Below are 12,528 nucleotides of genomic sequence, written 5' to 3'. Positions count from 1 at the left end.
TGAATACAGATGCAAACGTTCTTATTGAAAACCTCACTTGTGTCTTCTGGTTCCATGCAGTTTTCTACTTTGGTCCCGAATGGACCCTACTCTTCCTCTCATTACATTTTTTACATTAGATTACAGTGTGGAAACAGGCCCTTCGGCCCAACAAGTCCACACCGACCCGCAACTCCCCCATACCCCTACATTTACCCCTTACCTAATACTACGGGCAATTTAGCATGGCCAATTCACCTACCTGCACATCTTTGGACTGTGGGAGGAAACCCACGCAGACACGGGGAGAACGTGCAAACTCCACACAGTCAGTCGCCTGAGGCGGGAATTGAACCCGGGTCTCTGGCACTGTGAGGCAGCAGTGCTAACCACTGTGCCACCGTGCCGCCCACACTCATCATCCTTTTGCCCCTGATATGCTTACAAAATGGACTTCTCTTTATTTACCATTCAATACATTTTCATGCCCCTCTCGTTTTTACAATTTTTAAAATATAAAGTAATCTGAGCTTTCCATACATTTCTAGGGCAATTGGTGCTTTGAGCCCTCCATTTCTACCTTTTTTATATAAACCTTATCCAATTCTGTACTTGTTCGATATCCTGATTTTCTGGACTTGGGTCCCACCCTTCACTTTTACAGGAATATGTTGGTCCTGTGCTTTCATTATTTCCTTTTTGAAAGTCCTCCACTGCCTTCATGTAAAATTTCCAACAAGTAGCTGTTCCAAAAGGGACGGTATGGAAGGGTGATACTTGGGAGGGAAAAGTGATGAAAAAGATTGAGGAAAATGTAAGAGAAAAAGGCTGGAGACAAATAAACAGAAGGAAACAAATTATCAGCAGATGAAAATTAGAAAACAAGTTATTAATTTTTTTACACGGAAGCAATGCTACAGGAGATCAACAGTACATTTGAAAACAAGTGATAAAGGAGCTTTACCGTACAGTCGGAGCTGTGATCACACCAATGAAGAGAATTCTACCATAACTCAGCACATGGCCTGCTTGAAACACAAAGATGTGCTTCAAGAAAAAGGTGTTCAGTTCAGTCAACTAAAAAACAGAAAAAAAGTTTAATAAAGTCAAATAACATTTTAAACTTTCTTAATATGACATAAAATTGTAAATAATTTCACTGTCCTGCATGGAGGTATGAGAACAGTTAAATATTTCACAATATACCTGCTAACTTTCAAAAGCTAAAAGTTGGATCGTCCACAGGCTGAATGTCAACTTGATAAAATATTCAACAGATGTGTTCAAGGTTTTCTAATGAAAATTGGTTGATATTAATGTAATCTACTAAGTCAAAGCTTACTGGATATACAAGAAACATGTTACCGACATGAAATCTGTATGTAATGACATGCATGTTGATAAAGAGTAGAGAATTACCCTGAAGAGCAGTTTAAATATCCACCTTCACCTTTTTAAATCTGTGATCAGCAACTATATCAACAATTTAATTGAAGACATAATATAAATATAAGTATGGAATGTCCCAAGACACTTTACAGGAACATCATAAAGCACAATGTGACAGCAAGTCACATGTGATGATATTCAATCGGGTGACCAAGTACTAGGTCAGAGTGGTAATTCTAAAGGAGTAGCTTAATGGAGGAAAGGGACATTGGCAGAGAGATGCAAGAAAAATATTCCAGAGCTTTGAGGTCTAGGCAGCTGAACAACATCCACCAATGCCACAGAAGTTAAAATGGAGGGGGTCAAGTTGGCAGAATTAGCAGAGTGCTAATCTCAGAGAGTTATGGGGCTGGGGCAAACTAAGAAGTCAGGAGGGAATGAAATCATGGAGGAATTTGAAAACAAGGATGAAAATTTTAAAATCATAATGTTGCTTGATCAGAAGGCAATGAAAATCAGCAAACACAATGGTGACAGAGAAATGGAACTTGCTGCAAGTTAAGATACGGGCCTTAGAGTTTTAAATAAGCTCACGTTTATGTGGGAGATTAGCCAGAAGTGTACTGGAATAATGGAGTTTGCAGATAACAAAGGCAAGAAGAAGGGATTTCAATATCATTTCAGAGAAGAATGAAATCAATAAAGTAACATGTTGTAGAAATGCAAACTAGACATCAGATTTGCATTTATTTCATCATATATTAAAAATAAGCAGTGAAATTTGATAAGACTACACCCTTCACAATTACATGAACATTAATTTCTTGTACCACAAACAAGAAATGAATTAGGCTGCAGAGACTGTTGCTATCCTTATAACTACAAGATTTCCAACCAAGTATAGTATCTATGTTGAAGGTTCCATACAATTTAAAGCACCAGCTTTCATTCTCCCTCCACTCCACCCAGACTTAAATTAAAATTAATTAATAACTACCAAATATGCTTCAATTCTCATCAGGTTTTCATCCCCATCAGTTCAAAGCTCCACATTCAACAGAGTTGAGTGTGTGTGCTGGAAAAGCACAGCAGTTCAGGCAGCATCCGAGGAGCAGGAGAATTGACGTTTTGGGCATAAGCCCTTCATCAAGAATGGAACCACTGGCTTATGAAGTGAGAAAATGGGTCCGAGATTTCACAGTTATCTTATTGGCACAGCCAGACCTCCCTCTCTCCTCTTCACTTGTTTTACTCTCTCCCATTGTGTTCTTTCTTTCTCATTTGGTGTTTCCTCTTTCCTTCATTTTTATCCCACACTTCCCACAGGATTGACACGACAACATGGGGTTAAACAAAGTGACAGAAGAGTGAGAGGTGCAATTTCAGGAGAAGTGGGTATGAGCTAGAAGGTAGAGTGCGGAGGGATATCCATCATCAACACAACAGGATGGGGGACTGATCTGCTTTCACCCAATTTCTAGCCCCACTGAAATTGAAAGTTCCATTCAATAAGTCACAAAGAAACATCTTTCTCAGAATGAGAGGTCACATTTGCTCTGCAGATTTAGGTTTGTTACCTGCCAGATAATTAGGAAGAGGTAGATTCCAGCCACTCTCTGAAAGGAGGATTTTGGGTCAAACCACCGAACGTATGTCCAGCTGGCTGGAGTAAACTGCAACACTGCCCTTTTCAGCTTTCCACTGGTTGTGTGTATTGCCCTGATGAAGACATGTAATATTAGTACGGGCATAACAGAAAATGAAAAACCCTTCTGTCATTGAACACAAAAAGTATACGTTTTGTAAATCATTGCTTTTGTTAGCTGTTGAAGTGGCTGTGAAGTTACAAAACTGGCAGGAGAGGTCATAATGAGAAGCAAGTGTTGGGGTACCTTTAGGCAACAGCAATTACAGTGTATTAAAATCAAGGTCAAGAAGGATGCAAATAGGTCCAAGACCAAACTAATAAATTGGGAAAAAAAAAGATTTTGAGGTGATAAGAATGAAATTAGGGAAAATAATCATTAAAAAAGCTAACAAAGAAATAGAAGAGTAATAGGAAGTATGTGCAATGGTGATAAATAGGAAAATAATATATTGCACATAAAACAAGAGAAAGCTGATAACGGCACAGTATAAATAAGGAATGACAAATTGCATTTATATAGTGCTCTTCACAAGCATAGGACTCCTTCAAGTACCTGTATCTTCCAGGGGATTAAGTATTTTTCAGAGTGTACAAACTGTTCTAATGCAGGTATTAATTATTTGGTCTCAGCAAACTCCCACGCACAACAAAAATAATGTCTTACACAAAAACAGAAGTTCATGAAAAAGCTCAGCAGGTCTGGCAACATCTGTGCAGAGAAATCAAAGTTAACGTTTCAGGTCCGGCGACCCTTCCTCAGAACATTATATTAACTTTGATTTCTCTCCACATATGCCGACAGATCTGCTGAGCAAACTCGTTTTGCTTCTGATTTGCAGCATCCACAGTTCTTTCGGTGTTTAAAAATAATGACCTGATCATTTGTAGTTTTTGTGATGTTGTTCAAGGATGCATTAATCAAAAATAACTCCCCCGTTCTTCTTCAGAATAGTGCCGTGAATTTTTCATCCCGTCCAAAGAGACAGCTGGGACCTCTTCACAACTACACTCAATGTCCATCTTATTTTCACGATCAAGATCTGCAGCGGGTATTGAACCTGTGACCTTGTGATTCAGAGGTGAGTGTTCTACCAAATCAGACATGACCAACACACAGAGAAACAGACAGAGAAGCAAATAAAAGTAAAACTGAAACTAAAGAAAGAGAAATAAAGAAAGTGGTCCCGTGGCATAGCAGCAGTGTCTCTGCCAGAGTATGTCTGGGTAGGTCCTGGGCCAGAAGCTCTGGGTTGTCCCACCTGTTCCAGAGCGATGTCATAACATGCCTGAATCAGGTTGATCTATAAAGGCAAGAAAGGAGATGACAACAAAGGGGAATGAGAAAAGTTGCAGGAAAAGAAAGAATTAAGAAAAACCATGAAGGGATAGAAAAGGAAAACAAAATTAGTCCACGAACACCATTTTAAACATTACAGTTCAGGTTTGGGACGGGTTCACTAAAGAACACAGTTGATAATATTTCTGCCAATTTGCTTTCTTTAAGTAATTACCCAGGAAACTAACACGGTGGACATGATATTACAAAAAGATACTAAGAAAAGACATAAATACATGCAGGACAGAAAGATTGGGAGGGATAGAGGGGAAGAAGAAGCGATGACAATTAATGAAGTAATCATTCTGCAGAAAGGAAAAGAAAGAAACAGAAAATATTGGAAATACTCAAGGCAGGCAACATGCTTGTCTTTAAACATGTGAAACGAGAAGAGTTGGAACAGAACAAAAGGGAAGCTCTTTTAACGTGAAAGAGAGGCGAAATTAAAGGAAATAAAGTGTTGATGGTGCAAGGCCAGAACAGTAATAATAGATAAAAACCAAAAGAACTGCAGATGTTGCAAATCAGAAATTGCTGGAAGACTGACCCAAAATGTTAACTCTGATTTTTCTCCACAGATGCTGTCTGACTTGCTGAGCTTTTCCAGCAATTTCTGTTTTGTGACAGTAATAATAGAACAAGGGAAGAAACAAAAGAAATGGCTAGAGAAGGTGTGATGGACAGCTGCCAGCCTGGAGCAAAGGAGAAGGTGGGAAAACCGAAAACTGCGCAGGAATACACAAAAAGAAGACGGAGATTGCAGTCTGAAATCAACGGAGTCAAGTTTAGATCTGAAAGGCTGTAATATACTTAATCTAAAAAGGTGACAATCTTTTTTTTGAGCTTATTTGGAAATTTATTGATGGCTTGTAGTGGAGAAGATAAAATAATAATAGACCCTTCATCCTCAAGATGCAGATTAAAAAACATTAGGCATTTCTACACACATATAAAAAGTCATTAGAAAAAGGAAAAGTGCGACAGAACTGGCAGTGTGCTTACATGCTTCCTATATATATTATACATATCAAAACGGAGATAGAAAACAACTATATATAAATTGGCTAAATGCTAAAGGCAAAAGAGATAATGATATCCTTACTCAAATCTATACGTGTAAAATATTGAGAAATTAAAAATGAGAGTAGTCAGCATGAATTCCAAAAAGAAAGGTCATGCCTGACCAACCTTATTAAATGATTTGAAATAACAGGATAGCTAAAGGTAATGCAGTAAATGTAATACATTTGGATTCAGAAATGTTTCTGAAACTGCACAGTAGAATCAGTATTATATCATAACAGATGGAGTTAGGGAACAAATAACAAAACGGACAGCATGCTGGTTACAAATGAAAAAGATAATAAGGATTAGATAGAATAGAAAAAGGTAGCTAGCAGTATTTCACAAGAATCAGCAATGGGACCACCACCATTCACCAGGTACACAGAGAATTTGTCATTCAGAACTGCAAGTAAAATGTCACAATTTGAGAGTGAAACCTTTCTTTTTTGGGAGGGAGACATGTAACTAATACAGAAATACAACAAAATATAAGAACACATTAATAAACTTGCAGAATGAACTTAAATAACAATAGTATGATAAATAAGAGGCAACATCCTCCTCAGTGAGTTAAAATAGGATAGAAGAGAAAGGAGATCATTACCAGTAGGTACACAGATCAATGATTCTTAAAAACAAAAGCAAACAAAGTAACAAAGTTAAATTTCCAGAGGAACAGAACTGAAAAGCAGAGAAGCTTCGATAAACAGGTCTCATAACTTCGGTTCGATCTCACTTGGAACACTATGAAGTATATTATTTTCCACATCATGAGGAGGATATTAAGTCATTGGAGACGGTACAAAAAGAGACTTACTATAATTAATTTGAATAGAATATAGAAGTAGGGTTGTCTTGCCAAAACTATACAGAGCACTAGTTAGACCACAGCAAGAATACTCTGAACTATTGAGACACTCCAGGGAAGGAACTTTAGGTCAAGCCAGGTTATACAGTGTTTTTATTTTAAGAAGGAGGGGACGAGTAGACTGGACCTGTACTCATTGGAGTTTAGAATAATAAGATAGCCTTACTGAACCATACAAGATTCCTTGGGTCTTAGACAGGATAGCTGCTGAGAGGTTGTTTAGCCTTGTGGGAGAGTCTGGCACCAGAGGGCATAATCTCAGAATAAGAGGTCACACATTTAGACAGAGATGACCAGGATTTGTTTCGCTCCTTTAACAGGATATTGAATCTGTAGAATTCTTTACTGCAGGAAGCTATCGAGGCTGAGTCATTAAGTCTCTTCAAGGCCAAAACTGACAATTTGTAATCAGTAAAGGGAATCAAAGGTTGTGGGTTAAATGCAGGGAAGTGGATTTGGGGATTATCAGATCAGCCATGACGACATTGAATGGTGGAGCAGATTCGATGGGGCAATTGGGCTATTCTTGTTCCGACATCTCGTGGTCTTATATCAGAAACAACAGGCTGTGATAAGAAAAGACTGGAACATTTGGTTTTATATGGGTAAAGATGAAGAAAAATGCTTCCACTTGTGCTCCAGACAAGAAATAAGGGCCATAAATACAAGGCAGTCACTAACAGATGCAATGGAAAATTCAAGAGGAAGGTTTTCACCCAGAGAGTGGGAGGACTAGCTAAAATAAATAACACTGATGCTTTTAAATGGAAACTTGATAAGCACATAAGAGAGGAAGGCAATGCTAGTTGGTGGGGTCAGATAAAGTAGTAAGAAGCCGCTGTGCTATGTATAAACACCAGCATGAACTGCTGGAATGATTAATGCGCTGTTATTTTTTGCAATGTGGAACATATAACTAAAAGCACTTACTTAAAACTTCCCCAGTGATAGGTTCGCATTTCTAAGAAGCGACAGGCCACCATACCAAGCCAAATGCCACCCCCATTACACAGAAGAATATCAAGAATGACCTGATCCCACCAGCATTCAGCGAAGTTGGGCAACAGGTGCATGAAGAACAGCTAAAAGACAAACAAAAGGAATGCTACATCATATAAAGAACAAATTCAAAGGTAATTTACAGCAGTTAACAGTTTAAAACTTATTAACAGAATAATATTAATATCTCTCACAGGGCTCCACAGGTAGTGTCCTTTTATCTGAGCCAGGAGATCTGGGTTCACATTTCATTTGCTCCAGAGCTATGTAATAACAACCCTGAACAGGTTGATTAGAAAATTTCCATAAATACCTCTCCATTACACCAAATTTCAAACAGGTGTAGTAAGGAAGCAGTTAGAAATCCTGCATTGCCTCAAGGTCACTACACATTAAGATGTACAATATGCAACAATACTTCTGGAATTTGGATTTTCAAAAAAAATAGAGGCAGATGGACTTTGGTCAGTTATGTCAAGATTTTATTTTAAATAAAGAAAGGTCAGAAAGTCATTTGAATAGTGACCTGGATATGTCAATTCCAGGTAGGTTACGTGACTTTGGTTAAGCACTTGTGAGAAGCCTGTAGAGTTGATGGATAAATGTTTATAATATTTTGAGTTCATAACTGATACAATAAAAACATTAAGGGCATTACTTGTAGAGGTGTGTAAAATCATGTGGAGTATAGATTAGGAAAAAGATCTTTCTGTTTACCTTATGTGGGGGAGTTCGAAATTAGGGGGCATATTTTTAAGGTGAGAGGAGAAAGACTTAAATGGGACCTGAAGGGCAGCTTTTTCGCACAGAGGATGGCTCATATGTGGAATGAACTCCCAGCAAAGTGGTAGATGCAGGTACAGTTAAAACATTTAAAAGACATTTGGACAGGTACATGATTCGGAAAGGTTTAGAGGGAGAAAGGCCAAATACAGACAAACGGGACTAGTTTACTTTGGGAAACTTTGTCGGCATAGACAAGTTGTACCAAGAGGGTCCGTTTCTGTACTGTATAACTATGACTCAAAAAAGCAGTTCAGTTTTGACTTCAAAATGAAGGTTCCATGTCTCAGTTCAGAATAATCCAGTGCTCAGTCACAAGAGAGAACAATTTCTCCTGACAGAACAATCAACTCAGTTCAGGGGAATTCAACCAGTGACATTAGCAGAAGCGGTTTCTACTCTATGGAACTTACAAGCCAAAGCAGGTAGAATAGGAATTAAATTGTTAGAATTGAGAAAGTTTAGTTTCTCAAAATTATGATGAACTCATGCTAGCAGACTCAGAAAGGAATTGTAAAAGTGCCTCCAATTCCAAGGAAAAGAAATTGGGAAAGTTAATTCAGTAAAAACTTAATGAGTTGAGATAGAAGTAAAAGTTCCTCTTTCGCTGGAATGGAGTGTCTGTAACAGATAGTGTTGGAAAACGGGTTGAAACTGTTTTATTCTGCTTGTTAAGATGTTTCCATCTGTCTTCTATATATTACAGTTTGCAACCTCTTTTATATACACTTAATCCTACGGAGACTATAGCAACCGTTGAATTTACAGGTCGATTCCAGGAGCATTTGCTCATTAGATATTGTTCAGCCAACACTGGGTTGCTTTTGTTCATCTTTTGTACAATAACCTCATGTTATGAAAATACATGAGTTGCAGTAACTAATCACAACATTAACCAACCACAAAATGTTGAAAAAAAAAACTTATCAAGCCAGGTTTCATTCTGGAATATGACATGACATTTCCAGGATAATCATCTGTTGGAATTAGAACAACACAAAGTTGTTACCAGGGGATTACTCTGCCCTTTCCACCCTTTACTGAGAAGGAAACTATCCCCACAACTCAGCAGAAAAATTAAAACGTTTATGTGAATAAATGGGATCTTGCCAACATTGTGTACATCTTTAAAAATTTAGATTACCGAATAAATGCTATTCCACTACTCAATTCTGTGATGAAAACTGGAACTGCTACCACGAATAACAGGGTTGCAGATTAACACTTTCTGCAGACCGACAAAGAATAGTTGCAGCAGAAAACACAAACCCACATAATACTCTCCAAGGAACAATTCTTGGGTCAGTTACAAAATGTCTGGTGATCAATTATAATGTTGGCTGAACAATATCTAATGAGCAAATGCTCCTGGAATCGACCTGTAAATTCAACGGTTGCTATAGTCTCCGTGGGATTAAGTGTCTTAATGTATACAAAAGAGATTGCAAACTGTAATTGAGGAAGGTTTCATAAAAGCAGCACACTTTCTCCAATAACAAGTTCCCACCACCACAGCGCTTTCGCCTATCAAAATTATTTTCACAAAATCAATTTTATTTTATTCCATCCTGGGCATTATTGGCATTTGTTCCTAATTCCTAAATACTATTGAGATTCATAAATTTATACAAATTTTCAATTTTTTAAAAATCATTACAGATTTACTCCAAGCAATAGGAAACTAGATTGCAAACAGAATCAGGGACTTTGATTTCTCCCCCCACTAGTCAAGGGAAGTGTGTCACAATTTACCAATTGAAAAAATTGCTTACTCAGCACAGATTGGGACATGAACCTAGATTGTGTCAAAAAACATCTTCCTTATTAAATGCTCAAATGTTCGGATTTAATGCTTATAAAACTCAAAATAATATAACACCAACCATCTGCCGATCATATGGTTTTGTGTAACAGCACAAGAAAATTTATTGTCACTCTGTTCCTTGGTTTGGTAGATAAAAAATAATGTTTTGTTTATATTCTGTCCCCTTCCTCATTTAAAATGATTGAGATGTCAAGATGTAGATGCAGTTCAAAATAATACAACACTGCTTCAAAATCTTAAGGAGGTCCTATTTAAACAATACCATCTGTAATTTGGTTAACACAACTTAATTGCATTTGCATTATTGCTCTATTAATGCATACCTCAGTTAACTCCCAAGTGATGCTAATAGTCCAGCAGAGTCCATAGCTACGTATTAGTAATGCTTTCATAGCCCAGCCCCAGAAGTGTCCAAAAGCAAAGATGTCAAAATGGCTGAGAATCCTTTCCCATGTGATGACATGGCAGTTTATTGCATATTCCTATTAAAACAAAATATTCAAGGAAATTGCTGTCATCTTTAAATGTTAGGCGTGACAAAAATCTGACATAGATGATTGCTTATCCAGCATTCCTCTCACATAACTTCAAGATCAGAGAAAAACATTAAACTGAGGTATTCATGCAACAATAAAACAGCACACTAACTAAAGGAGGAGCAGTTCTCAAAGGCACTGAGGGGTTGGTTACTCTACAAACATAATAACCAGGCTGGTAAATTTGTTGAGCTGTTATTATAAACAAGTCATAGTCACTTAGTCATAGAGACGTACAGCATGGAAACAGACTCTTCGGTCCAACTCGTCCATGCCGACCAGCTATCCCAACCCAATCTAGTCCCACCTGCTAGGACCCAGCCCAAATCCCTCCCTAATCGGATACCCATAGTGAAAGTGAAGAAAAATAAGATTACAAAAGTGCTAAATACGGTTGGATATTGTAAATGAATGCAAAATGAATGAATTTAAATGAATATTTAAGCTAAGACAGTATAAATATTTTCATCAAAGACAAAGACAATCTCATTTAAAATGTGATTCATTCCCAAAGATCAAAGTTCTGTGTATATTCACTTAAAATAAGGAAACTATTCTACCACCAGATGCACAACCTGACACAGTGGTTTGTTTAGATCAGTATTTCTATTCAAAGCCATCCAATGTTTATTGAACAGAAATTTTCTCCATTCCCCTTGCCAGTGGAAAATACAAACTTTGGGAAGATTTTTAATGTAAGGTAATGTAATGTAGACTCTCCAGAGTACCTATAGGAAGAAAGTTTCAGGCTGATCCATGCAGCATAATTACACGGGGAGAAACTGAGGACTGCAGATGCTGGAGATCAGAATCGAGAGTGTGTTGCTAGGAAAGCACAGCAGAACAGGCAGCATCCGAGGAGCAGGAGATTCGACTTTTCAGACATAAGCCCTTCAGCAGGAATGAGGCTTGTGGGCCGGGGCTGAGAGATAAATGGAAGGGGGTGGGGTTTGGGGGGTGGAAGGTAGCTGAGAAAGCGATAGATGGATAAAGGTGAGGGAGAAGGCGATAGGTTGGGGTGGGATGGGTCGGAGTGGTAATGGACAGGTCGGGAGTACGCTGCCGAGTTGGAGGCTTGGGACTGGGATAATGTGGGAGGAGGGGAAATGAGCATAATTATATGGGACATATTGTTTAATCTGTGATTTTTTATATAATGTGTACGTGAATTGAACCCAAAATCATTGGGAAAGAGAGAGTTTAAAATCCTGAAACTAAAATAAAATTGACTAAAAGTATAAAATTTTTTTAAAAATTTGACATTTTAAAAAATTCAACTGCAAATCAACAAAAGAACCATTAAATTCATTTTCTGTAAAATTATGAATGTTATTCCTTCACTGAGCAGGAGAAAGAAACTTCAACTGCCTCTCAAAAGCATTGCAGTTGCAACTTTTCTTAATAATAGTGATCACAGAAACTGATTAAAAATAGGAAGAAACCTCAACTGCAAACAATGAACTGTGTCTATTGCTGAATTTGGGGCTCCTTGCTAGGTACTGACCTATATTAGAACAAACTAGCAATCTTAGCCAAGAATTTCCATAGAATATGTCTTAATAGCTTTAAATTAAGGGGGGGTAGATATAGGACTGAAGTTAGGGGTAGGTTCTTCACTCAGCGAGTCGTAAGTTCATGGAATGCCCTGCCAGTAGCAGTGGTGGACTCTCCCTCTTTATGGGCATTTAAGCGGGCATTGGATAGGTATATGGAGGATAGTGGGTTAGTATAGGTTAGGTGGGCTTGGATCGGCGCAACATCGAGGGCCAAAGGGCCTGTACTGCGCTGTATTCTTCTATGTTCTAATTACTCTTCAAAGGTTACTTTAATTACAACAGAATAGGTAGGCATTGGATTCCAAATTGTGCAATTTTCTTCTCAACTTCCTAATAAATGTCAGGATATATACATGTGTTTAGAGAAACGTTTGGTTATATGCTGCAAGAATAACATGAGAAGAAAACAATTAAACATTTTCAACTAATGATAACCAAAAATAATATTTCAAAATTAATTTGGTATGCTTTCCTTTATTGGTTAGAGTATTGAGTACAGGGGTTGGGAGGTCATGTTGTGGCTGTACAGGACATTGGTTAGGCC

General features: G+C 37.8%; 1 protein-coding gene across 2 annotated transcripts in view; it reads right to left on the bottom strand.

Moving 5' to 3' along the window:
* The window catches only part of LOC122548971 (phosphatidylserine synthase 1-like), a 50,851-nt gene that overhangs the window by 33,927 nt on the left and 4,396 nt on the right, over nt 1-12,528 (bottom strand). For both annotated transcript variants that reach the window (XM_043688015.2, XM_087986558.1), the window contains exons 5-8: nt 10,216-10,374; nt 7,216-7,367; nt 2,946-3,087; nt 944-1,056 (exon numbers count right to left, since the gene is read on the bottom strand). In XM_043688015.2, coding sequence (XP_043543950.2) covers nt 944-1,056; nt 2,946-3,087; nt 7,216-7,367; nt 10,216-10,374 — 566 coding nt within the window. The remainder of the gene's footprint in view (nt 1-943; nt 1,057-2,945; nt 3,088-7,215; nt 7,368-10,215; nt 10,375-12,528) is intronic.

Source organism: Chiloscyllium plagiosum, unplaced genomic scaffold, assembly GCF_037043375.1.
Source record: "Chiloscyllium plagiosum isolate Xiang-an unplaced genomic scaffold, Cpla_swu_hap1 HiC_scaffold_4, whole genome shotgun sequence".
Lineage (NCBI taxonomy): Eukaryota > Metazoa > Chordata > Chondrichthyes > Orectolobiformes > Hemiscylliidae > Chiloscyllium > Chiloscyllium plagiosum.
Note: the sequence above shows the minus strand (reverse complement) of the source record. Positions and strands in the feature narration are given on the sequence as shown.